The sequence below is a fragment of the Mauremys mutica genome, chromosome 21 (genome assembly GCF_020497125.1).
Source record: "Mauremys mutica isolate MM-2020 ecotype Southern chromosome 21, ASM2049712v1, whole genome shotgun sequence".
Taxonomy (NCBI): Eukaryota; Metazoa; Chordata; order Testudines; family Geoemydidae; genus Mauremys; species Mauremys mutica.
In genome coordinates this window covers 10,588,245-10,613,894 of record NC_059092.1, presented here as the reverse complement: position 1 = coordinate 10,613,894, position 25,650 = coordinate 10,588,245, and the positions used below count along the sequence as shown (strand labels likewise).

Here is a 25,650-nt window from a genome sequence, read left to right as displayed (position 1 = left end):
ATACAAACTAGCTGCTTATTAATGTACCTGTTTGTGACACAGATCTATAGTGTCACTGAAGACAGAACCAGAATGCTCCTGATGTTCTATATCATGAACCCTGCTTGTGATATTACCCAGTAGAGAAGCACCCTCCAGGGTTTGTGATGAGAATGACTTCCCTACCCCACTCTGAATTTTGAGGTAGAATGGGCAGAGTTGTCAGAAGCATGATGCGAAGGGAAAGCTTTCAGTAACTGTTGTGATTGCTCTTTAATTTGAGGCAAGACCACTCTCAATAGCAAGATTCACTTTACCTAAGGGGTTGTTCTTGTAGGTTTAGAGAGAGAAAATATTTTAATAAACTAAGTTTGTGTCTGGGGAGCCTGATTCTTCCCTTCTCCCACAACAACTCAGGATCAAAGACTTGCTTCTGAGTAGCAGAGGGGCTTCAAGAGTTACACTGCAATTGACTGCCTTCCCTCTCCACCCAGTGCAGCACCAGCAACAAAGGAGAGTTAAGGCTGCTTGCAGCAGTACACTGTCCTTCCAAGTAGGAGCATGCTTTGGAGAACATTTGCTCCCCCGCCTGTTACTCCTGTTCTAGCCCCCCTGGCATAGCTCTCATGGAGCTCCAACAGAAAAGGGTCTGTGGGGTTGCTAGCAAGGGGAGCATGTTGTGGAGGCAGCATTTGTGCCTTCCTGTGGCTGCAACTAGGTTTTTGGCCTCCGTTCCATTTGAAAGTGAACAGGTGACTGTAATGTTTAATTTCTTCCCTCTACTATCAGGATAGGGTCTCCTGTTTTTATTAGCTGCTTCTACACTAGCAAATTCTGAAAATTTTGTATTTTCACTATTGTAGCTCTGCTGGTAATAGCAACTATGGGATCACTAGTGTAGATAGTAAAAAGATCTTTACCGTGTCAGAGTGGGGTTCTTGACATGGTAGTTAACAATGCCTAATTCCAGTTTACATTAGCATCTCAGTGATACTGCTTAACAAGGATAATAACTTTTTACTGTTTAGGTGCACCGTCTATAGCCAAGACTTCAGTTTGGTCCTGCCCACTCCCACCTCAAATTTACAGGTTGCTAGAAGGGGTCCAGTAGTTTTACCTCTGTCACTTTCTTCCTCTCTTTGGGTGGTTGAGGATGGTACTGTTTTCTTTCTCTTTGGAGGGAGACAACACATGCACATAGGTTTGGTATGGAGACAGCGGGGATCAGAACTTGGATGACAGGCCTCTTCTGCTCTGCCCAGTGCACATGTTGGGCCTTGCAGGACAGAAAGTGTTCCTGTGATCCTCACTCTACCTCATGTACTCACTATGTACTTCAGGCAGAATGAGGAATGTAGTACTGAAGTGCAGGGCAGTTTTGCATTTGTCCACTGGCCAACTTTATTTGCCATTTGGGAGAGGGTGAGAAAATTTTCAAGCCTGAAGCTGTTGCTTTGGCAAAGCTGTGCAGGCGGCCTTAGATGTAGCCTACAGATCTTCCTCATTTATTATTCTGTTTTGTGCATCATATTAAAAATAAATGAGAAGTAACTGTCACTCCCTGTGAGTGCCAAACAAGCTTTATGCTATCCAGAAGAAATTAGATGCACCGCTTTGTGAAAGTGTTCACTCTGTTTCAGACTAAAATTGCTATTGAAATAATCGGATTTAGTTCCCTTCTTGTAAGAGGTGCTGGCTGATGGCATTGGAGAATGAAGATCTTTGTTTACCCACAGAATAGATACAATGTGGGCATTGGAAATGAACATTTTTTTTATTTGTCTTGCGAGTCTCTCTCACCCTGACCTAGAGTGAATACCTCCAGATGTGACAAGGCAGTTCATTCTTGATGGCCCATCCAGTTCTTGGCACCTCATCTGTGACTGCTACTGAGGGTTTCAGTGGTGGTCATTTCTGGGATATGGATGCTTGATCACTGGGTTGAGACTCCAGTCTAACTTCATGTAGACCAGCAAACATGTCAGGTCATAGCTGTGATTTCAAGTAACTCTGTCTGGATTCAGTTCTAACCTAGACCTGAAAGGCTCTATCTAGGCTTGAAAGGTTAAGATTTTTATCTTTGTGAAATTAACTGAAAAAGACAATTATCTTGTATATTTTTATATTATTTCATTAGACGGAAGAAATATTTCATGTTGAAGATATAATTTTAATAAAAAGTAGTCAAAAACAATAACTGATTCAGAAGTATAGATTTGATTTTCATCACATTTGTGTACAGAAAACAATCCCTTATTAGCCTTTCCACCCCCAAAATAGTTTAGAATGTTTTCTTCTTTTTTCTTTGCTTTTGAGATAGAGGGGGATATGGGCAATTACCCCCACTAATTAGATTTTAATCCTTGCAAATCTGTCTTTATCCCATTCAATCCTTTGAGCTGCCTAGTCCCCAGTTAAGTTTTATTAGACACCAGGACTCCTGTGGTACAATGTATGACACAGGCCATGTTTATCTATCTGTATGTCTTCCTAAGAGATGTTAGAAACTATGCTTAAAATATTAGCTTTACAGAGTGCTGTTTCTGATGTGTAGTATGAAAACATCTGGCAAAAATAAGAAAAGCAAACTAAGCTACTGTGTTTAACCAATAAATATTAGGTCCAAAAGTGAGGTGACCAAAGTTTAATTATAATTAGTGGGGCGTGTGAAATTATTGTTGGTGTTTGTTTTTTCTTTCTGATGCTGATAAAGTATCAGCGCTGCTATTAAACTCCCAAGATGCTGCAACCTGGTGCGTAATATCTCAGCATGACGCCTGATTTCAATTTGCAGTTTTTTCTATGTTGTCACAATTCAGTGATATTGCTAATGTTTTTCTGATTTTAAAATGTTTCCCCTTTCAACCAGTATGATTTTGTTGTTCTGCTGAAAACCTCATTTGATCTAGCTTTATTTACTGGGAAGTATTGTGATCCAGCTGATAGGGTGTGAGGGAGACAATTGGTACTATTTCCAGTTCTGCTGTGACCTCAGGTGCATCATTTTGCTGTGCTTTTGTTTTACTAACTGTAAAACAAAATGCTCACCTGTGTGAAACACTCTGAGATTTATGAGGGTAAAGCACTTTATGAAAGTGGCATTATTTGGTAGAGAACTGTTCTCTGGAGAGGACAGTAAAGGGATGAATTCTAGATGCCTAGAAAATGTTGGCATGGGAAGAGTTTCCATTCTGTCATCTGGTCCTGCTAACCAGCCTGAACTCTGCATTGTGGAATCTGTCAGACATGAAGTTTAGAATAAAAGGCCCAGCATAACCTTCAATGTTAAGTCTTTCTTGGAAACGTATGAGTAAGCTTGGGGGTAGAGGAATTCTGTGTGTAAACCAGAAAAATGGCTGTATTCTCTTCCACATTCTATTGGCAATGAAATTCAGTGCATTTGGTTACTCTTATTCACACCTGCAGTAGCATATAGTAAGAATGAGGCTTTAGAAGCTTGCCTTAAAAGGGATGTTGACTGGAAAGAGAAGCTCTGAACAACTGTTTTCAGTACCTGTGAAATTGCAGAGATGCTTCTGTGGAGGGGTATGAACCTAGATGAACCCCCACAGTATTTAATCTGTTAACTGAAGCAGTTGTCATGTGTTTATAGACCTATCCATAGGGTCAAGTAATTAGAATAGACTTGGAGCAGAATGCACAGCCTTCTGACCTTTCCCAATCTGTACATGTCTGCTGACCCACACAAAAAGTAAAATAGCATAGTTCTGAGCTAGTATTCTTAATTGAACCAGATAATTACCCAACCTCAAGAATGCCCCTGGGAAGGATCATTGTGGATCAGATGGATCTACTGGAACATTTAAGATGGTGAGGAAAGCTACGTGCTCTGATGGTAGCTCAGCTGTTCCTCAGCTGTTTAGCTAAGCGTGCTCTCTCATATTTTGGACCTCAGTTGTCATCTTCCCTCCCACCCCAAAAATATCCTGTTGCAGAATATTTTTAGATCATATTTCATAGGGTCCATTAAAGATGATCACTCAGGATTCTTACATTAAAAAAACGTGAGAGGCAGCATTGTCCAGTGGCTAGAGCAGGAACTTAGGGTACCTGGGTTCTATTTGTGGCTCTACCATGAGTTGCTGTGTGATCTTGGACTAATCAGTGGACCTCTTGGGACTGTGTCTCCACCCCACCTCTTAAAGGACAGTGAAATCCCAGTTTATCTATTCCAGTCACCCTGTGCCCTTTGCAGCAGAAGTGCTGATTATTTACAGAGCACTTACCCCAACCTCTCTAGCTCAGCAGTTCTCAAACTGTGGGTCGGGACCCCATTTTAATGGGGTCACTAGGGCTGGCATTAGACTTACTGGGGACCGAAGCCTGAATCCCATTGCCTGGGGCCAAAGCCAAAGCCTGAGCCCCACCACCTGGGACCGAAGCTCAAGGGCTTCAGCCCTGGGCGGCAGGGCTCAGGCTTCAGCTTCAATCCTGGCTGGAAGCTGCAGGCCCCCCTGCCTGAGGATAAAGCCCTTAGGCTTCAACTTTGGTCTCCCCCTGCCCGGGGTGGTGGGGCTCGGGCGAGCTCAGCCTTCTGTTCTCCCTCCTGGGATCATGTAGTAATTTTTGTTGTCGGAAAGGGGTCATGGTGCAATGAAGTTTGAGAACCCCGGTGGGGAGTGGCAAAGTGAAACTAACCAGGATTGCATCACTTGCACAGTGCTGCTGCTTCTGAGTTGTAAACTTAGTACACTTGTTCTGAAAGCTGGTCTCCATGGTTAAACTTTTCTGACTAGCTGCGCTGTAATTTTTACCCAGACCAAATTTCAATCTGCAGTTGAGTTCAGGTGGAATTTGTAGTTTGTGAGATGGTAACTACAATGCCTGGCCAGGAAAATGTTATATCTTTTCTGAGTTACTTGATAATGGATTGTTTGATAAATGGGACTTATATGCATAGATTGCCCTTACTTAAAGCTTTTTGGAAGGGTCTGGCATTTTAATGGTAAGTGTGAGAGTGCTATTGTTGGCTGTTAATAGACATTAGTGCACTTCAGAAGTGGTTAGTTCCTGTGCTTTAATCTTTTTTTGAAGGAAGGAGTTCCCATAGTTCCATGTGTATGTAATGATGGAGGGTGGGATGCCTTTGAAGTCTATAAAAATGAAAAGAGCAATTAGTTACTGTTAATGGTTCTGTTTTCAGTGCTGTACGTGATCGGTCATTGGGCTGTATTGCATTTTAGGGGGCTAAGAAAAGTGGGAACTAATTAGTGAAGGAGGAAGGTAAGGCTTAAATAGTCCTTTCATAACAGACACTTTCTCCCTTCTGGAGAGGTGCAATGAATGGCTTTTAAAGCCGTTGGTATAGCTCCTCCACTCCCAGCTCTTCCTAGTAGGAGCCATTGTAGAGTGCTGTGGGTGAAGCTTGCCGTTATTTCAGCCCTGGTCTCTCTTGGACAAAGTTGGTGTAATGGTTCAGGAGATCTCAGGCATTCCAGGCTTGGCCCTCTCCCAGCATGGAATGGTACAGGGCACTGACTGGGAGAAACTCTGAGCTACTCCAATTTTGTCTTCACCTCCTGATTGAAAATAACAAGTGTGTATCTCTACACTTAACCAAGAACCCTGGTCTCCATGCTGGAGGTTTCATTTAGGTGGGTAGTGCAGGTGTGTACAAATTGGCTCTTCTAATCAGAGAGTTTTAATTAAAACCTGGCCCTTTGTACGGTAATGATGATTGACATGCTTCAAGTTGTGGTGCTGTCCTGAGCAGAAGCTACTCACATAATATGGCACAACAGTGTGAAAAGTTTGATGACCAGTAATCTCACTTGAGCAAGCCCTGATGTGTTTGAACTCTGGTGACCAGTGATTGTCGGTTACGGAACCTACTCAACCTCTAGTTCCTAATGATAATTATAAAATTGGTTTAGAAATACCCACATCTTGATCAGTCAAAAAATGTAATCAGTATGTGACTAGCCAATGTTTAAAATTTCTTTTTGAAACATTAATTACCGTGCAAAAGAAGCAGGGGTTTTTAATTAATCATTTAAGTGCTATATTCAGATACCATACGCATAATTGAAAACATAAATTTTGGCCATAAGCATTATATTTTTCTACCCCACCCTGAATTTTTAAGTGATGAATCATGCTTGTTTTTACCCAGAGGAGGTTACACCTGGTTATTCTGCTGCACTTTTACTTGCTTGTCCAAAGAGACGGGTCTTGTGTTGAAACCTCCCCCAACTCCCAAAGAAAGCAAGACTTGAGTGTATTCTGATCACCAGTGATGTGGAATTCCACCAGGAATGTAGTTAGTGATTCATTTTTATCTTTAATCGCTTACTGAAATAATACATAAGGAGTATTATACAGATTTCTGCTTCACATAGCCTGTCTTCAGTTTTACAAACGTTGTCTAGATGTAATGGTATGAGACTGATTGAAAAAAAATGATAATTGTCTTGCTGTTTTTCAGTTTATATATTTCTCTTTAATATTTTATCTTCACAGGGCACTTTCGTTCCCCTTTTTTTCCAGTTGTGATCATTAATCAGGACTGAGCACTTGGGTTATCTGATCTTGTTTTTTTAAAAAAAGCAGGTAAGTTGTATTTGTTTTGTATGTAATATCCTTAGATTTTTAAAAAGGGAACCTGGGATTGGGGTGGGGGGGGGAATTCCATCATGTTGAACCCTATTGACTCCCACATGGTTCATCAGCAAGTTTGGGATCTTTAGACCCACAGCACAGCCCTCCGCCTGTCTGCCTCTTGAGCTAACAGAATAACTGGTGGTAGTAAAAGGCTGTTATTCACTGTGGACCAGCCACTAGAATAAGATGAGACACAGTTGGCCAGTTGGAGTCACAACTTATTTATTAGAAAACAAAGGAATCCTGACTCGAGAAACATGGGTTCGATTCCAGGTTCTTAAGGGGAGTGTGCTCTAGTTGTTATAAACTCTCTACTGTATGTGCCCCCTATCTCTCCAGCTCCCTTTAGCTTCTAATTTCCCTGCATTCAAGTCAGGCAGCTTCTTCCTTCACCACACTGTATGGGTAGCAGCTAAGGAGGGTGGACAGGGAAAAGAGCACAGTGACTGTCTTCATGGTCTTAGTTCCAGTGCCCAGCACCAAAGCAGGCCCTAGCAGCCAGGAGGGAACAGATCCAGGAAAAAATCTGCTCAGCCCCTGCAGCCCTAGAATGGAAAACACTCTGTTACTCCAGGTAGAGGGGTGGGGAGTAGTGCTTGCACAATTTGGTTGATGCATAAGAGCTATGTGGGGATGGAGCATGCTCAGCGAAGACAAAAATCTTAAGAAAACTTAACTGCCAAACTCTTAACAAGCCGCTCTAACCATGTGCGCACTGTGATTTTCAGGAGCTTATAACTTGGTCCAAATTTGGCCAGATTTCATGGGGACAACAAAAGGTACATCCCTAACACTGTGGGCAGTCCCCTGCCAAATTTCAAGTCACTGCTCCAGTGCTTGGAGGCACTAAAACTTCTCGATCAAATAATTGTAAGAATTTTAATAGGCAAAACAACATATTTTCTTCTAACATTCTTGGAAATGGCTCAACAATTTTAGCTTATACTTTAAAAAAAAATCAGAATTAGGCAAATAGCTGGCACAGAAAACTTCGGCATGAATGTCTAAAATTTGACAAATTTATAAGCAACTGAAAAAAGGGTCTTATAATGGAAAGTATTAGGTATGGCTGTAGGTAAGATTCATCCAGGCAGGGTTGTCAAGCAGAGTCAGAATTGCTCCCTATTGTTAAACATAAAGTCATCTGTACTACTAGAGAAATAGTTGCTTTTTATTTAAAAGAACAGCACAATTACTTTATGCAAATAAAAAAACCTAAGAGGGCTAATATCTAAAATACTGGGCTAACAGAATTGCTGAAATTTCTTTGCTAAAAGTTCTGTTATGGAGCCCCAAACTTGCATCTCCACAGAAAATAAGTCCATTGAAGAGCAATGATTAACATGAGAGCTAACATTTTGTAAAATTCTAGTTTAGGTATCTCAGCCAACTACATCAAGGTAAAATCCTAGTGCTTGCCTACACTAGGCTTTTACAGCATTAGCTGTCTTGAAAAAATGCATCTTTTTTCTCAGTGTTGTGATGACCTATTAGATCTCACTGCTAAGGAATCTTTTTTGATACTCAGCTTAAATTTTCCTTTGCTCAGTTTCATCCCATGACTCTTCAATATGCCCTCATGGCTCACCTTAAACAATTCCTCTCTTGGCTTAGATAAAATGGATATTGTGTTCTGGCACCATTCTCCCGCATGCTTGGTTGTTGCTAAACCAGGCTCTGTTTAGTTTTTCCCTTTTATCACTTTTGATGCTTTTTAAATTATATATATTTTTTTACCTTTTTGAGGCAAGTTAAGTGACATGCTTTACTATGTAAATGGTCTCTCACGTGTAGAACAGATCTAGAGATAACACTGTTAAATTGTTTACCTTTGATTCAGTTCTGACTTTTGGGAGTCTTAAAAGTTGGGGTGTGATTGTTTATAATTACTCCAGCACAACCACTTGTGAGTGGGGAAAACTCATTTATGGAATTGGGTTGGAAGTCAATTTCTCTGCTGCAAACGTATAGAATGTTTGAATTCTAAATTCAGTAGTTTGAAATGGTGTATTCCCATCAATTCCCTTGGTTTTTGTCCTTGATCTTAGTATGTTTTTCTCCCCATTCCCCTCAACCTTCTTCCTGTTTCGCTTCAATCATCTCCTTCCTTTTCATCCTGTTTCTCTCTGTTTTGTTTCCTTTGTCCTCTCTCAGGTTGGGGTAAAGTGAAGAGGAGTTGTAACCCTTCCATGGTTAAAGATCAACTGTTGAAGTGTACATGGGGGGATTTCTCTAGGTGGGAGAGTGGGGCAGAAGTGGCGTCTCCCTGGATGTTTGTCTATGGTGCCACCTACTGGTAGATGATTGGTATAATTTTATCCACATTTAATATGCTTTAGTGTTAGCATTTCTTGGCATTTTTAGGCTTTTGTGGGGAGATTAAACGCCTTTAATTTTTGGAGGATTTCTTGCTTTCTCCCCCACTGAAATATCTGATTCACCCATTCATGGGTTCAGATTATGAAGGGACACTTGACACTCTGGGTAGATGAAACCTCTTTCTGTACTGACCTGCTACAAGCTTGCTCTGTCGTCGTCTTCCAGGTTATTGGTGTATGAAGTGAATGAAATTGGCCCCATGTTGATCCTTTGAAGGGCTTGCTTGTTTTTCCTTTCTCAAACTACTGACCCACATTAGGGCCTTGTCTCTGGATTCTGAACCAGTCAGTCTATTGATGCTTGTTCCTGTACTGGCTGCGCTGGTAGATGGATGTGTTTGATAGCCCTTTAAAGTAACGTGGCATCCATAAAGCCAAGCATGGTATTCTGAAATCTAACCTGCTGAGAATCTGTGTGGTTCAAATGTCAAAGTGCATAGTGAAGCCTTTTACAAAAAGGGTCCAAAATCTGTAACCAGGAGAAGAGAAAAGAAATGTGGGTATGTGAAATGTTTCCAGAATGTTTTAAAAAAAGTGAATTAATATAAGGGTACAGCAGTTAATGATGGCATATGGTTCTGGATCTCAGCCTAGCCAGTTAAGATGTCATCCATGGATTTCCAAAGCTATGCCACATCCATACTTTTTAAGATCCATGATATGAAGATCAAACTTGTTTCAAAATCATGTTAGTTTGTAGGCTAAAGTATTGTGATCTCTCCTCTGATTATTTCAGGTGGGCTTCCTAGTCCCTAAATTACTGCAGTTCTGTCTTTCTTTCTTTATTTATTTATTTATTTACTTGTAACTGAATCCTAATGGCTTGAATTTAATAGTTAGGCAGCAGATATGTTGATTCTTAATTTGTGCCATTGCTCAGCTGCGCTGCTGTTAGCTCCTGTGGCCTTATAGTATGACTGACTTGTGCAGATTGGAAAAGCTGGGACAGCAAAAATGAGTGTCAGCTGGCTCGCCCACACAGCAGTGCAAGGCTCCTGCTATTTTCCAACTTCAACTCTCTGCAAAACCCTTCCTTTTAATAGAGCTTTTCAACCATAAATACAAAATGAAGGAGAAAGGAATGGGGCAAGAAAATTTCAAGGTGGGGTTCTTAGAGTTCCAGAAGCATGAAGAGCAGAAGACTGTGTGAAGCCCATTATGGATCATGCAGTACAGATCTTACCTATGCAGTGCTTTGACGCACACTGCGGATAACAGTCCATCCAGATCAGGCATCTAGGTGGGATAAAGTGGGAGAAACTTGTGCTGCTGCTGCTGTCTGCTTTTTTACAGGGTAGATAGGATTGAATCTCCTTGGCTGCCAATCCAGCACCTTTCACTAGTGTTAAATTCACCTCTTTGCATGGTTATGCAGTGGAGAGTCATTCAGAATCACTTGCACACTTTTTTCACAGTGTCATATGGATCAGTTAATTATTATAAATGCTTTAATTAGATTGTTGCCTGTCTCATCACATGCTTATTTATTCTCCATTGTTCACTTTCTTTTCACAGTTCAGAACAGTGGAATGTGTGGTATTTCAGTATAAAGTTACTGCCATTTTTAATGGGAAAAACTGTTCTACCTTTTTAAGAGAAGAAATTATAATTTTTTGATTGTACTTGTTTTTCTGCCCTCTCTCAAATCATCTGTTGACTCAATTATAAATGAAATCAACATTGCATATTTACCAGTTGCTGGTTTTCAAACATAGCCATCTACATCAAAATCAGCACAAGGCAGAACCTCTTGCTGGGAACTTTTTCAAGTAGTGTTGGTGAAAGTATAGCTAAATCTCACGCCTGCATTTTACCAGCACCTTGGCAGTACTGAAATAAAGTGGGTTGTAAGGTTTCTCCATTACAGCTACTGCTTAACTTTGAATAATTACTGAGTCTTCCAGGAATGCCAATATGTAACCTGAACTCTTTCCACATCCTAATTACTTTTTCTCTTTGAAAGTTATAATCAAGGAGAAAAGGAGAAGTCTGACTTGCTTTAGAAAAAATAAAATAAAGCTTGTCTAAACCTGGTGCTCCAAAGTCTTTAGCAATAGTGGCTTGATGAGTCTGATGTGTTCCCTGGATTACTGAAACCTGCCAGGAATCACAAGGCTGACAGCTCAGCACCGGGCTGAATTTAGAGAATGAAAACTAACTGCAGAAGGTAGTTCTGGGGACCAGACTGCTAGATACGCAGTGTGGAGCAATACCTGGCTTACATCTCCATGAAGGAATTCCCTGGTGGGGATTAAGTTTCTGTGATGCACAGGTGGAGATGCCCAGAATCTTGCAGGATTGGGCCCTCTGTCATGAGGTCAGTAGATGAGCCTTTTTCTATCATGGTCTCTCTGCCTGTATAATTTAATCCCACGTACATGGTGTGAGGGAATACATGGCTACTCTGTGCCCTTCTCCAACCACACTCAATGGAGCAAGTGTTATGGAGGTGCAAACTCTGCTCAGCCAGCTCCTGCTGCCAGACTTGTGATGGGTTTATTTTCCAAATCCACTGACTGGTTTGCTTTTTACAGTGGAATGACTCGGGCCTCTTCCCGCCTATCAGAAGTTAGATTACCAAAGCATCCCAGCCTAGTTGTCAAACCAACTCATGAAGTATTTTGGCCTATGGTGAAAAATAGGTGTTTTGGAAATAGAACTCTGCAGTTATGCATATCAAACCATAACTTCACTTCATTCTGGTTTTTTTTTTTTTTACATCTGCAGGAGTCCCAGGAGCTGGGAGGAGGGGAATGAACCGTGAGGGCGTCCCCGGGAAGAGTCCGGAGGAGATGTACATCCAGCAGAAAGTGAGAGTTCTGCTCATGCTTAGGAAGATGGGATCAAATGTAAGTTTAACGGAGTTCTGAAAAAGTATCAGAACGTAACCACCTCCTTCTTCCACCCTGTCATGGAATTTGTGACTAACTGGGGTCTTCCCATTCCCTGTCCCAAGGGCTAAACTCCGTTAAATTCTTTTAAGATGGATGGAGGGGCCACTTGTTCTGCACTTCACTCTTGCAGGGCACATTTTGGTCATGTCTATACTACAGGGACTACAGCAGCGTAGCTATGGCATTGTAACTATGCCAGCATAACCCCATAGTGGAGAGACAGTTCTACAGCAGCAGAAGGTGTTTTTCCATCATTGTAGGAAAAATGCCTCTCTGAGCAATGGTTGCTAGGTCAATGGAAGCATTCTTCCATCAATGTGGCTGCATCTGCACAGGGCATTAGGTCAGCATATCTAGGGTGCTCAAGGTGTGGATTTTTCACGCCCCAAGCATCATAGCTATGTCGATTTAAATTTCAGCAGGCCATAGTGGCCTTCAGTGCATGAGGGCTAGTCTACGTGGGGAACTTGTAGTGCACAGCAGCAGGGCAGGGTCCATACAGGCCAATTAGTCTGCATTAGCATATCACAGACTAAAAATTACACCCCTCGAGTGGGGAATAAAGCAACATATAGACGAGCCCTAACTTTCTATTATTTCTGAAATAATGTTCATTGGCATGGGCAGGGGATGGTCTGGTTTTTTTTTTTTTTTTGCCAAATTGTTTTGGCCACTGTTGATTTATCCAGAAATGATGCTTAGGCCAAAAATAAATTGTCAAGTGTGCAGTGGTTGAAATCGGGCCTGAACTTTTGCTGGCTTTTTTTGGTATACACCAAGTTTTCTAAATACTGTAATAAACTAGAAAATTAAAGGAAGTATTTATTGACGGTAGCTTTGAGTCCAATCTGTGGGTAGATGGATTCGTGCATCGGCCACTGTTACTCTATGGCATTATCTGAGCTGGGATTGGATGAGATTCTAGGGGTACTGCTAACTGACCCAAGATCTAAATCCATGTAGAGATCACTAATTCTAGCACTAGAATAGCAGGGCTGCAGTGAATATAGACATGGCTCATACACCCAAGTTTGTATAAAAGGGTTTATAGTTTTCACAGTTTTTCAGGGAATTCATATAGTCTTTGTAAAAATTAAAAATTGTAGATGAAAGTGGGTCTGATTTAAAAAAAAAAAATTAAATCTTAAAATTTGGGTTTTTTTTTTAATCTGGATTGTGGGATTCTGTATTGATTGGGTCCCACTGATTTCTATGTACAATTCACTCAGTTAACAAATAAAAAGAAGTCTCTTCTAAGTGCAGCCCCATAAATTTTTGCCTTGGGCTCTAACATTCAAGCTAAGTTTTTTCCCTCTTACATGTCATCAGCAGTAATAGCATACTCATACTAGAGGTCAGAAAATGCCTTCAGGTATATTGTACAATTAACCTCAATTAGGTTTGCACAGTGAGGATATAAATCTGAAGATCTTGAGGAAAGGAAAAGTCACTCCATCTATCCTTGTGATAGTCCACTTTTCAAGTGAGTATGGTTGTGGGATTGGTACGCTCTGCTTTTGAAGTGTAAGACTCTGAAAAATCAGAATATGGTAGCAAGGGAAGAGTTGGGTCCAACTGGAGTCAGATGTTTTAAATGAATTAAATTTAAATTGTACGTGGACTGATATGGGGAAGGCAGTGGTATTTGTCAATAGTCTGTTTCCTGCTATTCATCCTTCCTTTTTTTTTTTTTTGCACATTTCCAGTTGACTGCCAGTGAAGAGGAATTCTTGCGGACGTATGCAGGTGTAGTGAATAGCCAACTTAGCCAGCTTCCTCAGCACTCTATTGATCAGGGTGAGTACCAACAAAGGGGAAGATTTGCCAGTGCTTTCAATTTGTACAGCAGTTTTTCCTGTTTGTATAGGGCTTTCACACAGCAACGCTGGAAAGAAAAACATTTCTTTAAAAAAAAGAAAAATGACTGTAAGTCCCTCCTCACTCTCCCCAAATTGGCAAAACTACTTCATAGAGGGGAGGTATAGTACCTGAAACTAGTTTTAACTCATTTCCAGCTGATACTGTTCCTGAGGCATTTTGATCTGATGCATATTTTTGGACGATGTACATGTTGAACAAAAAGGAAACCTTAATTTGGATACAATGATCGACCATCAGAAAAAACATGCATCTATCTCCCCAGGTCTCTCTATCAATGGTTAGATAAGTGATCTGACTTGGTCTCAAATAAGGGAGATGTCACTTGAATTGATAAGAACTGCAGAAGTGGTTTGCAGCCCACAGAAAACTGGCCATTGTCATAATTTGGTACATCTTCATTCTTTGAAGAGGCAAAAGCTGAATGATCTTTGCTATCATGGAAAGAACTGTCACATTTAGCTTGTCGTTCATGACACTGGTCATGATCTGCATATCCTAGTGGATTCGTTTGCCCTGTGCCTGCCAGGCTTCTAATGTCTACTTAATCTTTGAGCATAATCTTGGTAAGCATTGACTTAGGTACTTGTATTTGGGTAATTACATTCCACCTATATAAATCCTTGTAGTCTGAGAAATACACAGTTCATTTTCTGACCTAAACTATGGAGGAGTGTTTCCATGCACTGTTAAACAGGTGGCTGCATCTCAGTGATGAGTGAAGTGAATCCTGGATGTATTTGGGATCTTTTAGGGTGAGCAGTTTTATAATAAATAGTATTGTTCATTGTAGTGTTGTAGCCTTGTTGATCCCAGGATATGAGAGATAAAGTGACACTTGTCGGAGAGCTCTATAGATCTCAAAAGCTTGTCTCTTTCACCAACAGACGTTGGTTCAATAAAAGATATTACCTCACCCACCTTGTCTCTGTCAATATTATTCATGACTACTTAGAACACTGAAGGCCAAATTCTCCCAATTCACTGTAGGCCGTGACCGCCCAATATCTTCTGTTCATTCATATAACTGTATTTGTTTTTCTTCTTTTGGGACCATGGTTGAATTCCAGACATGTGTGGGGCACCCAACATCTCTGAATCTGCATTTACCATACATGCTGTGGCTCATCTGCCTGCGCTAGCTGTGGTCTGAATTTTGTCACTATCTCTCTAGCTGGGAATGATCTGTGGACTATGTTATATATGTTAAAGTGCACAAACTGCAGTCCTCCTTTCTGGAAAGATAGAAAGGAGATATGCTAACAGAATGTGAGCTCAACTCTTCTTTGTTCATCCCCATTCCTAAGGAAGTGCTAGCACATCATGAATTGCCTTCTCTCACTGACCATTTTACCTTTGCCCACGACTTTGAGAGACTTCTCTGGTGGTAATAATCTTGCGGAAAGATTTTCCCTTTAAATTGACAGGGTCAAGTAGTGTATGCCCAGATTGGAAGTGCTTCTCTTCTCCTGCCTACTCCAGAAAAAAGGGGTGAAGGATGTTCACAGAACAATAATGAATGGAAATACTTCATGACTTTTTAATTAAAAACTTCTTTAGTGGGGAATTTAAACGTTTTCCTTTAGTGATGCAAACTCAAACACAGCAGCATGGCACTTGTGCAAGAGCATCAGCAGGAAACTGAATAAACAAAGTCAAACAATAAGAAGTGTATGAAAAGTAAGTAAGAGATTCTAATTTTCAGTTTTGAGTAAGCTAAGGTGTGTCTAGAAAAACAGGTAAATTGTTTGGGATGAGCGTCCTCTTTTAGTTGTGTTTACCTAATAACAGAGCAATCTTAGATTACAGTAGTGCATATAAATATAAAAACAGATATAAGAAATACTTTAGAAGGAGGTACTGAGAAGATGAATCATTTAATGTTGAGGTTTATTCTTAAATGGAACAGTGCTTTTTATGTAATTTTGTAGTTAGAGGGACGTGGGATTCAGTAGTTTTCTGTTTTCTCCAAACTGTTTGGCTGTTGTATATGTGTGAATAAAATGGAAAAGTAGAAATAGATTTCTAACCCACACAATGCAGTCCTATCACTTATGATGTTTTAATTAATGTACCTGCAAGCAGATGTTTGATCACACTGAAGTGAGGGCTCACACAGAATAAATTGGGTCGTTTAGCATCCACTCTGTCCTTCTCATTTACCCGAATATGTGAGCGGAGTGAAATGTTAGAAGTCCATTATAAGACTGTTCAGGTAACTCAGAGCCAGCAGAGTGAGGTTGAGTGCTGACCAGTATGAGAAATCCTCTTATCTAATTGGGTTCCATATTGTATTTCTGTAGTTCTGTGTAGCAAAACCTTCTTAAAAGAAATAGGGTACCCTATTGCACAGTATCTCTTATGCAATAGACAAAGATGGCTATTAGTTTTGAGGGCCCAGACAGGTGGTCCCCATGCTTCATGTTGGAGCTGTTTTAATGTATATTGCACATTATGATTCAATAAGTTTCTCGATTACATTACACTATTTCCCTGCTTCCATAAAGAACTGTGAAACATGATGATGATGGAGAGGGACATGTTGCAGTAAAACTTCCATATTTATTTTGATATTTGCTAAACTATTCCTTGTATTTTCATTTGGTGATGCACTGTGTGTAATCTTATTTAGATGGTCAGGTTGCCTTATTTTTTTTACTCACTGGGTATGAGGCTGGCTCTTGGTCTCTTGAATCTTTATCAGCGTTTTGGTGGGAGGGAAATTGTCTGGCACTGGTGTAGTTGTCTAATCCCAGACCATAAATCTGTTCTGTACCTCACTCCTTTTGAAGGGTTCTGCACTGGCTCAGCTAAGTTCATATTATGAGATCTGGGTTTGATGGGGAAGTTGTTGACGAGCCCTGTTACCAGAAAGCCCAGATTTTAATATAGAATCAAACAGACATTTAATATAGTTGTCATTTAGAAAACAATTCCAAACACAACCTGCATAAACTTGCTCTTCAGTTTTAAATCTGCATGTTCATTCTTTAACCAAAAAAAAAACCAACAAAACCCAGCAATTACTTCATTGCATTAAACCTCTGTCCCATGTTGGAACAGATAACTACTGACTTCTTTGCAGCTAACCTCCTTTATATTTCCTGCTGAGTCTCAGGAATCTCTGGCCATAGCCCTTCTCTCCTGGAAGTAAATTCCTCCCCACTGATAATCACTGTGATCAAATGAGAGCCAGTTCTATCTTTCAGAGTAGCAGCCGTGTTAGTCTGTATCCGCAAAAAAAAAACCAGGAGTACTTGTGGCACCTTAAAGACTAACAAATTTATTGTAGCATGAGCTTTCGTGAGCTAAAGCTCACTTCTTCGGATGCATAGAATGGAACACACAGACAGGAGATATTTATACATACAGAGAACATGAAAAGGTGGAAGTATGCATACCAACAGGCAGAGTCTAATCAATTGAGATGAGCTATCGTTAGCAGGAGGAAAAAAAACTTTTTGAAGTGATAATTAAGATGGCCCATAGAAGGTGTGAGGAGAACTTAACATAGGGAAATAGATTCAATTGGTGTAATGACCCAACCATTCTATCTTTGAAGACCAAATCCGCCTGACCAGTTTTCCCCTTCAACTTTTGGAAACCTGACTACAGCCAGAGAAATCCACCTTTTTGAGAGGAGAAAACAACATAAAGAGAGAGATAATGGCTCACTAGCCAGAGAGTGAGGTGGCAAATTCGAACATAAGGTTAAGTAAAAGTGATGTGATGGGGCAAGGCCAGATGGCTACAGTGAAGTAGTGAGGAACAGGTATGTTAGCCCCAGGCTAAACAAATCCCTAGTACCATGGTAACCAAATGGCAGTTGCTCCAGGTTAATCAAGACACCTGGGGCCAATTAAGATCTTTCTAGAAGGCAGTGGAGATAGCTACATTGATTGGGACACCTGAAGCCAATCAAGGGCTGGCTGGAACTTGTTAAAAGCCTCCCAGTTAGTCAGTGAGATTCATGTGTGAGGAGCTGGGAGCAAGAGGCAAGAAGCTGAGAATGAGAGTGTGTACTGCTGGAGGTTTGAGGAGTACAAGCATTATCAGACACCAAGAGGAAGGTTCTGTGGTGAGGATAAGGTGTTTGGAGGAGGCCATGGGGAAGTAGTCCAGGGAGTTGTAGCTGTCATGCAGCTGTTACAAGAGGCACTATAGATAGCTGCGATCCACAGGGCCCTGGGTTGGAACCCGGAGTAGAGGGCAGGCCCGGGTTCCCCCCAAACCTCCCAACTCCTGATCAGACACAGGAGGAGTTGACCCAGACTGTGGGTTCCACCAGAGGGGAAGATCACTGAGCAAATCCGCCAATAAGCGCAGGACCCACCAAGGTAGACGAGGAACTTTGTCACAGTGAGTAGTACGGAGAATAGGAGTTAAGTAAATCAGGAGTCCTAACCAACTCTCATTTGCTTTGAGGAACGAAGAGGAAGCTCTAATCTGTCATATTGGCATGAGTGTTTTAAAATTTATTGGTCTAGACTTTGACCATCCCAGGATTAATTTCTCCAGTTAAACTATCGCACTTAAGTATGTTACCACAACGGCCTTTATTTCTTCTGTGGTATCATTTTAAGGATACATGTCAGTTGTGATGGATATGCCAGAAGTTACATCAGACATCTTTATCTCATGTTGTCATGTTTAGTGTTGCTGGAAAAATGAAGAGTTCACTATGGCTTCAAAAATAAATTGATACAAATCCCAATGATACTAATGGCTTACTTTAAATCTAACATCTTAAGGGAGGCTCCCTCTCCACTAGATGGCAGTATCTCTTGCTGAAAACTTCTATTCTAGACACACAGTGAGGTACTTAAATTGTAATTTATTCTTCAAAACTTCTTAAAGGAATTTCTTTCTTCAGTTCTCCTCCTCCTCTTCTCTTTCATGGGATCTTCCTTGTCATATGTTTTTTCAGCCTTTGCAAAGCAGAAGCAAAAAGTTCTTGTTTAGGAAAGGGTATGTACATTTTTGGGCCCACCTACAAAGATTTGGCAGCCAAGTGGAAGTCCTGATTTCTTCTTCCAGCAATGTGACAGAAGAAGGGTACCTCTCAACCTCAATTGTCCTATACCATCTGTACCATCTCCTTCTCCCAGCAGACAGACCAGAAGGGGTTGGAATTCATGGCCCAACTTCTCCCCAGCATATGGAGCAACGTGTTAAAGCCAACAGGAGTCTTAGCATTCTAGATGATGCAATAGAACCAGAGAGGCAGACCTTTAGTGTTATACAAAACTATTTGCATCTCTAATTTAAGCATGCTGTAGAATAATTATGTACGGTACTTGGCAAGTTCAGCTCTCTTAAATTTCAACAGGCATGTTGTTAGAGGTTTGAGACAAACTCCTGGTTCTTCCTCCCTTCTGCCTATTTCCCTTGGAGATATGACTCTTCAAATGTTGTACAGACATTAACTAAATCTCTTCATGCTTGTGAAGCAGGGCGAAAGGATCCCCATTTTAGCTGTCATGCAGTAGAGGCAGAGAGGTAAGTAATTCTCCCGAGGTCAACAGAGGATATTGAGATTAGAAGTTCTTAGGTCGTGAATTATACTTTATTTAAAAAATAAAGACAAGAATTTAATATCTGTCCTAATATCTAATTTGTGTACAGTATAATCCAGTAACGCAAAATGGAATAAACTGTACTTGTATTCTGCCTTTCATGTGACTATCTTAAAACACTTTGTCCTTTCAAATCAAGAAGTGCTAAGAGGACTGTGGACAACCATTGTTGTAACAAGCATGGTTCTGTTATGTGCTCAAGATTTGTTTAATTGGAAGGGGCATTGATGCATATATCAACCCCATGTGTACTTTGCTGCCAGCACTGCATGCAGAACCAATACAGATACATAAGTTAACCGCATTCTGTTCCATCACCTCATACTCCACAAAATGCCACCTGAAGTCTGTTTCTTTCCAGATCTTAGTGGTGGGAATATCAAACAGAAAGAAAAGATCATGATACATATTAAGCTGGCAGTTAAAACCTTCTTTCTTGAGCTTGTAAACTAAGCACACACAGCATTAGACATTCAGGGAGAATAAATATGGAATCCTAAAGCTTAATTTTGTTCGTCCTTAGACTTGTAACTATGATACCAATAAAAGATTTAGATCAACTTCCCACACAATTCTAATGCCAATGACAGTGGAGGCACCTATTTTCTCACCCAACTACAATCCTGGAGCCTTAAATTTTCCCCTGTCAGGTGAGTATTTTTTACAGCAATTAGAGATTATGCAATGGAATTCACTCTGCAGAGCAAGAAAATCTCTTTCCAACAAATGGAATTATAAAGATCCAGAAATGTAATGTGGTGAAAGAGAGAGAGAATTTCATGGCCAAACCCTTTATGAAAGGGGTCCAGCCTCTGCTTGAGGATGGCTGCTCAGTCCAGGATGCAAGACTATCAAGCATGCCCAAGAGGAGATCTCTCCCCATCCAAGGAAGACAGAAGAACCTTGTGTGGGATCTGTGCTAAGAAGAATGGGAAGAACTGGCTTCAGGTGAATACCTTGTAAATTAGATTACTTCAGAAAACTCAGAAGGATGCTGAAGGAGTGGAAAGTCCAAGTGATCTTAGAAATCCTTCCTATCCCAAGAGTGAAGACAGAAGAATCTGGAAGTAAACCTGTGGCTGTGTAAGTGGTGTAAAGGTAGAGGGTGTTAGTTTTGTGGAACATTAGTTGTCCTATGGGGACAGAGGGATGTACAGTTTGGATGCCCTTCATCTCAGTAGAAGGGGGAACCAGTTTGCTGGGGCGACAGGCTGGCTAGACTAATTAGGAAGGCATTAAAACAAAAGGGATGGATGAACAGAGCAAACGAGCACTCATTTAGCACAAAATCAAGATGTTAAGAACAAAATTAAGGCACCAAGGGACATGAAAAGAAGAAATTATTTAATTGCCTATAAACCAATGCCAGGAGTCTGGGTAATAAACAAAAGGAACTGGAATTTCTCATTGAGCATAAATTTGATATAATTGATATTACTGTAACCTGGTAGGAAGAGTTGCATGATTGAAATGTTTAAGTCACTGGTTCTGAACTCTTTAGGCAGGATCCAGTGGGCAAAAAGGGAAATGGAAGAGGCATTTTGTCAAGTGTCTACCCATTTTTGAATCACTGACAACCTGAAAACAAATGATCTTGAATGCTTATGGATCAGTGTTCTAATAGATAAAGCACGAGAAGTTGCAGATTTTTAACAGTGAGGGTAATTAATCATTGGAACAGTTTACCAAGAGTCGTGATGGATTATCACAATGGTCCCTTCTGGTCTTAAAATGTATGGATCTTAAAATGACACAGCAGTGAGTTGGGAGTCTGTATCAGTTGTGAAATAACTGTTCATATACAGTTTTGGAGATGCTTTACTTCCAGTTAATTGTAAATGAAGATTTCTAGATGGCAGAGGTACTTAATTAGGGTTTCCTGTAGCTGTGCTAGATAAAGACTGCAAAGGAGATGTCCACAATCTTGTAAGTAGGTCATACAGTCTCAGTCATATTGCAGTTTGTGTTAGTCTGTGTTTGGGACAGTCTGTACCTGTGAAATGCTCTCCTAGGACAGCTAGCTGGGTTGCCATACATTCACCTGAGACAAGACCACTGAAGTCTTCCTTTTGTTGTGTTCCTTGGTAGCTTTCGTGATAAGGACCTGTCAGCCCATTTGAGTGAGGCTATTTTTGTGTCGGCTGAGAATCACTCTACAACTAGGGTATCTAGTCTTGTGTGATGTTACTTGCAGCAGCAAGACGGTGCTTCAGAGGGAGTAAGCCCTGCTGAATACAAAATTGTTCCAATCATAAACCTCCAATGAGCTACTATTAATAAAACCTGAAGTTTAAATTACAACCTTGATAGTCGGCAAAAGGCTTTAGGGGATTACAGGATCTGTCAGAAATAGACACTAATAATCTCTAACTGTAATCAAGAAACACCTTAACATTCCCATAATATATGTATTTAAAAGATAGCCCCAAAGGAATAGACTCAGAATTTTTTCTGCAGTTTGCTCTTATATTCTAAGGGGGAAAAACAGATCAAAATCTGGTGCTCTTATATCATTCACTCTGCTTTCCAAAAACTATCAAATTACAAAACTTACAAACTCCTGTTCTAGGCTTAGTCATGTACCTCATTTTACATTTGTGATTGCTGCTCCCCTGAGATGCCTCTCAGGGGATGTGCTATAAGGGTGAATTTGACAGGAAACTGTGCAAGCTTCAAGTGTAGTTTGATTCTGTTGTATTTCTCTGAGCAAGTCAGGCAATGAACTTGTTCCAACGATCTGTGATATACCACCCTTGTTACTCTAGCAAATGTCAAACCAAATAGCATGCAACTGATAATACTGACTTGATTATTCATAGTTTTACTGTAATAAATGCTATGAACAAATAAAATGTGCCTGAATATAGCAAACAGTTTTATAAAGGTAGCTGTGGGTCTGAATTCTAGCAATCAGATTTGAGTTCCTCATTGCAGTCCTTGTGCTGGAGTGAGAGTAGTCTAGGGCTGGCTCACCACTCTGTGCACTTTGACAAGCACCCCCACATGGCCAAAATTGGGAGATAATTGATTAGAACTGGATGACTTACCAGTTAACAAGGGGATTCATCTCGTCAGCTGGGGACAGTTAAAAGGGAGACAGGGAGAGGCGGAGGCTGGAAGGAAGGGTAAAGAAGCCCAGGATCTCAGAAGTGAGACTTCTCTCCCCACCCTCTCATCTTGTGACTAGGGGGCATGTTGAAACTTGGTGATGGGACATGAAGGTGCATAAGACGTAAATAAAGGACACCATGGTGAACTGACATAAAAGTGTGGGACCACTTGCAAAGAGAACCTAGGGTGAGGGAGCAAGCCCTGAGAGAGTCTCCTACAAGACAAGGGTCACAGAGGAGGCTACTTTCTGCAAACTCCTCATCAAAATCTTGACTGTAATTGCAGCACATCTCTCCAGGTGCTGCTGCTTAACATGGACCAGTGGCTATTACTGGTTAGAGTACAGGACTGAGAGTCCACACGCATCTGGGTTCTAGCCTCAGCTCTACCACTGACTGCTCTGACCCTTGGGGCAAGTTCCTTAAAATCACTCTGCCTCAGTCTGCCTATCTGTAAAATATGATAATTCTTCCTTATTTCACAGGCGTGTTGTGAGGTATAACTGTTTGTTTGTGAAGTATTTTTGAAAGGTACTAGAGAGTGGTGAAATATTAGTGGAAGGGATGGAACTATGGGATGAGATGTCTCTTACCAGGAAAAACAAGTATGACTGTATGAAAGCACCAGAGTTCTCTACTCCCTGACTAGGTGAAAGAGACTAAACTTTTTTGAGCTTCGTGTCTCCCCCTCCCCATCCCTCACCATTTACACTAATGAGAAAAAAAGACCGCAATATTTTACAGTTATGGTACTAAATGCAGCTGTAACAGTGTTGTAACCATATCATGTTGGCACCATTAGTGTAGAGTTTTTATAAGTGTAAATTATTCCTCTTTCACCACTCCAAAACATTTTGTAACTAAGACTCAAGGTTTTTCTTCATGGGCTCAGAAGTCCTGAAAGATCTAAGGAACTAAGTAATTTCCATCCATAAATACATGCTTGGGGGGGATGTTGGTCTCCCTCTTCTCAGTTATCTATTTTGATCTATTCCACACTAGTCCCTCTCCCCCCACTGCAGCAAATACTAAAGCGATTCAGACTGTAAGCTTGTTGTGTTTGAATTTGTGAATCGATGGCTTTCCACCAAATTTCCATCACTCTTCAAATGTATCTTACAGTGAAGTGTTCAGCTAAACATATCCTTGTAAAAAATACAGTATTTCCCTTTTCTTAGCAAATTTTAGTTTTAAATTGTGCTTGGCTACTGCTATGTGGTTGAACTGGAAAACAGAAGCTGTACAGCTAGTAAGTACAGTACCTGGATTTCACTTCTAAGGCCCTGGGGACTACACCACTGTTGTTCCTATAGCAACAGGAATGCCATACTCGTTCTTAAAGAAAGCAAGTCCCTTGGGGAGGACAGAGCTGAGCTGCAAACGCACACTGGCTGGGTTAGAGACACTATCTGGATGTTAGAGTTTTAAAAATAAACCCACAGTGTAAATTGAGAAGAAGAGATTATTGCCATGAGATTTGGGGTAGTTGCTGAGGAGGGGTGGAGTTGTTGGCTAGAGCATCTCTTCTACTGAGTTCTTTTCTCTTTCTATACGCACGTAGCTTGTCTGAGTCTATTCCTTCTATAAAGATGCGTATTACAATTTTAGGGTGCCAAACCTGAGATTTAGGGAAAGGGTTAAACATTGAAAGGTCTTTGAGAGTAGATGGTGGAGACAGAAGAGGATGTGTAAAGGGTTTGAACCAAGGAGAGAGACTTATTTTTCCAGTTCTGCATCCTTCAAGTAAGCTGCTTGAGATATTTAACCCTTTAATCCCTAAAAGCGCCTTAGATGGCTTAGTTTCCTTGTGGTTGCAAAGCATTCACGGCAAAGGGGATAGATTTGTTACTGAAAAGATACTTGAAATAGCTCATTAGATGTTGTAAAGTGTTAAATACACTTTTGTATCACTTTTTAAAATGTAAGCTTCGTATTTCTGACTCAACTGAATGTCTGAACATGTTATTGACAGGGCTGAACCACGTTACACAACACATGATACAGAAAGTATGACTGACTCATGCTGAAGAGGTCTGTGCCAGCAGCTTAATCGTATATTCATGATTTATAGGGCCGGAGGAATATCATATTGAGTGGACTTTCTAGTAGAGTTTACTTTCTAATGTAGACACAGCTTGTGTCTCACTAGAACAATTTACCATGCATCACTTATGAGTCACATAGGAAAGGTGAACAACTCAGGTAAACCTTACTAAGGTGGAGTTTCCTGTGCTGAAGGACAGCTCACTCAACATTGTTCTTTGTCAGTCTTTTTGCTATCACTTCTTTGAAACTGATTCCCAATGATCAGCAGATGCACTTGCTGGAGAGTGCTGAGCTCAGTGGCTGCCTGCAGCCTTCCCTACTGTTCAGCTCCATTCACTAGTCGCTTGACCGTCAAGTAATTTTATTTGTGTCTTAGGGCATGTCTTGCCTGCCTTTTAAAGGGCCAAATGGCAAGACCGCATGAATAAATTCATATAATCAAAGTAGAGATGTTTCCATAGTCAGCTGAACAAGCTGAGGTTCCAGAGTGCTGGGAAAAGATGCTGTCACAGATGACTGGCCCACAAGGTGCCAAATTTCCTCCTCTCCTTTGCCACCTAAATTAGATTTTGTTTCTTTAAGAGATTATCCTTCTTCCCACTGGCTACTAATCTTCCAAATTAAGTGCTGCAATGGTGTTAAATCCAAGTACTATCACTGAGTGAGAACCTGCAAACTGTGCAAGATGCTGGAGATGGTACCCAACCACATATGTGGACAGGATATTTTGCCATTCTGGTTCCATCCATCCTCTCTCCCGGCCACTTCTATTCTTATGTGTCAGCAGTCTGAGTGAAAATGACAAGCTCCTGTCTCTTTACTGATGTGGCTGGGAAAGCAGAGGCTGCTGTAATAGGCATCAAGTATCAGAGGGGTAGCCGTGTTAGTCTGGTTCTGTAGAAGCAGCAAAGAATCCTGTGGCACCTTATAGACTAACAGACGTTTTGCAGCATGAGCTTTCGTGGGTGAATACCCACTTTTTCGGATGAAGTGGGTATTCACCCACGAAAGCTCATGCTGCAAAACGTCTGTTAGTCTATAAGGTGCCACAGGATTCTTTGCTGTAATAGGCATGTATCTGCAATTGCAACAACTCCTGCCAGCCAGCAGGGGTATCTTTCTTTAGGTTCAATTTTGAAACTGGGATTTTAACGCTATTGCAGCAATC

General features: G+C 40.9%; 1 protein-coding gene across 1 annotated transcript in view; it reads left to right on the top strand.

The window, feature by feature from the left end:
• CTNNBIP1 (catenin beta interacting protein 1) overlaps positions 1-25,650 on the top strand; it is a 55,126-nt gene that overhangs the window by 14,239 nt on the left and 15,237 nt on the right. Inside the window, exons 2-4 of the mRNA XM_044996008.1 lie at positions 6,460-6,549; positions 11,706-11,827; positions 13,579-13,669. Of these exons, the coding sequence (XP_044851943.1) occupies positions 11,732-11,827; positions 13,579-13,669 (187 nt within the window). The 5' untranslated portion in view covers positions 6,460-6,549; positions 11,706-11,731. The remainder of the gene's footprint in view (positions 1-6,459; positions 6,550-11,705; positions 11,828-13,578; positions 13,670-25,650) is intronic.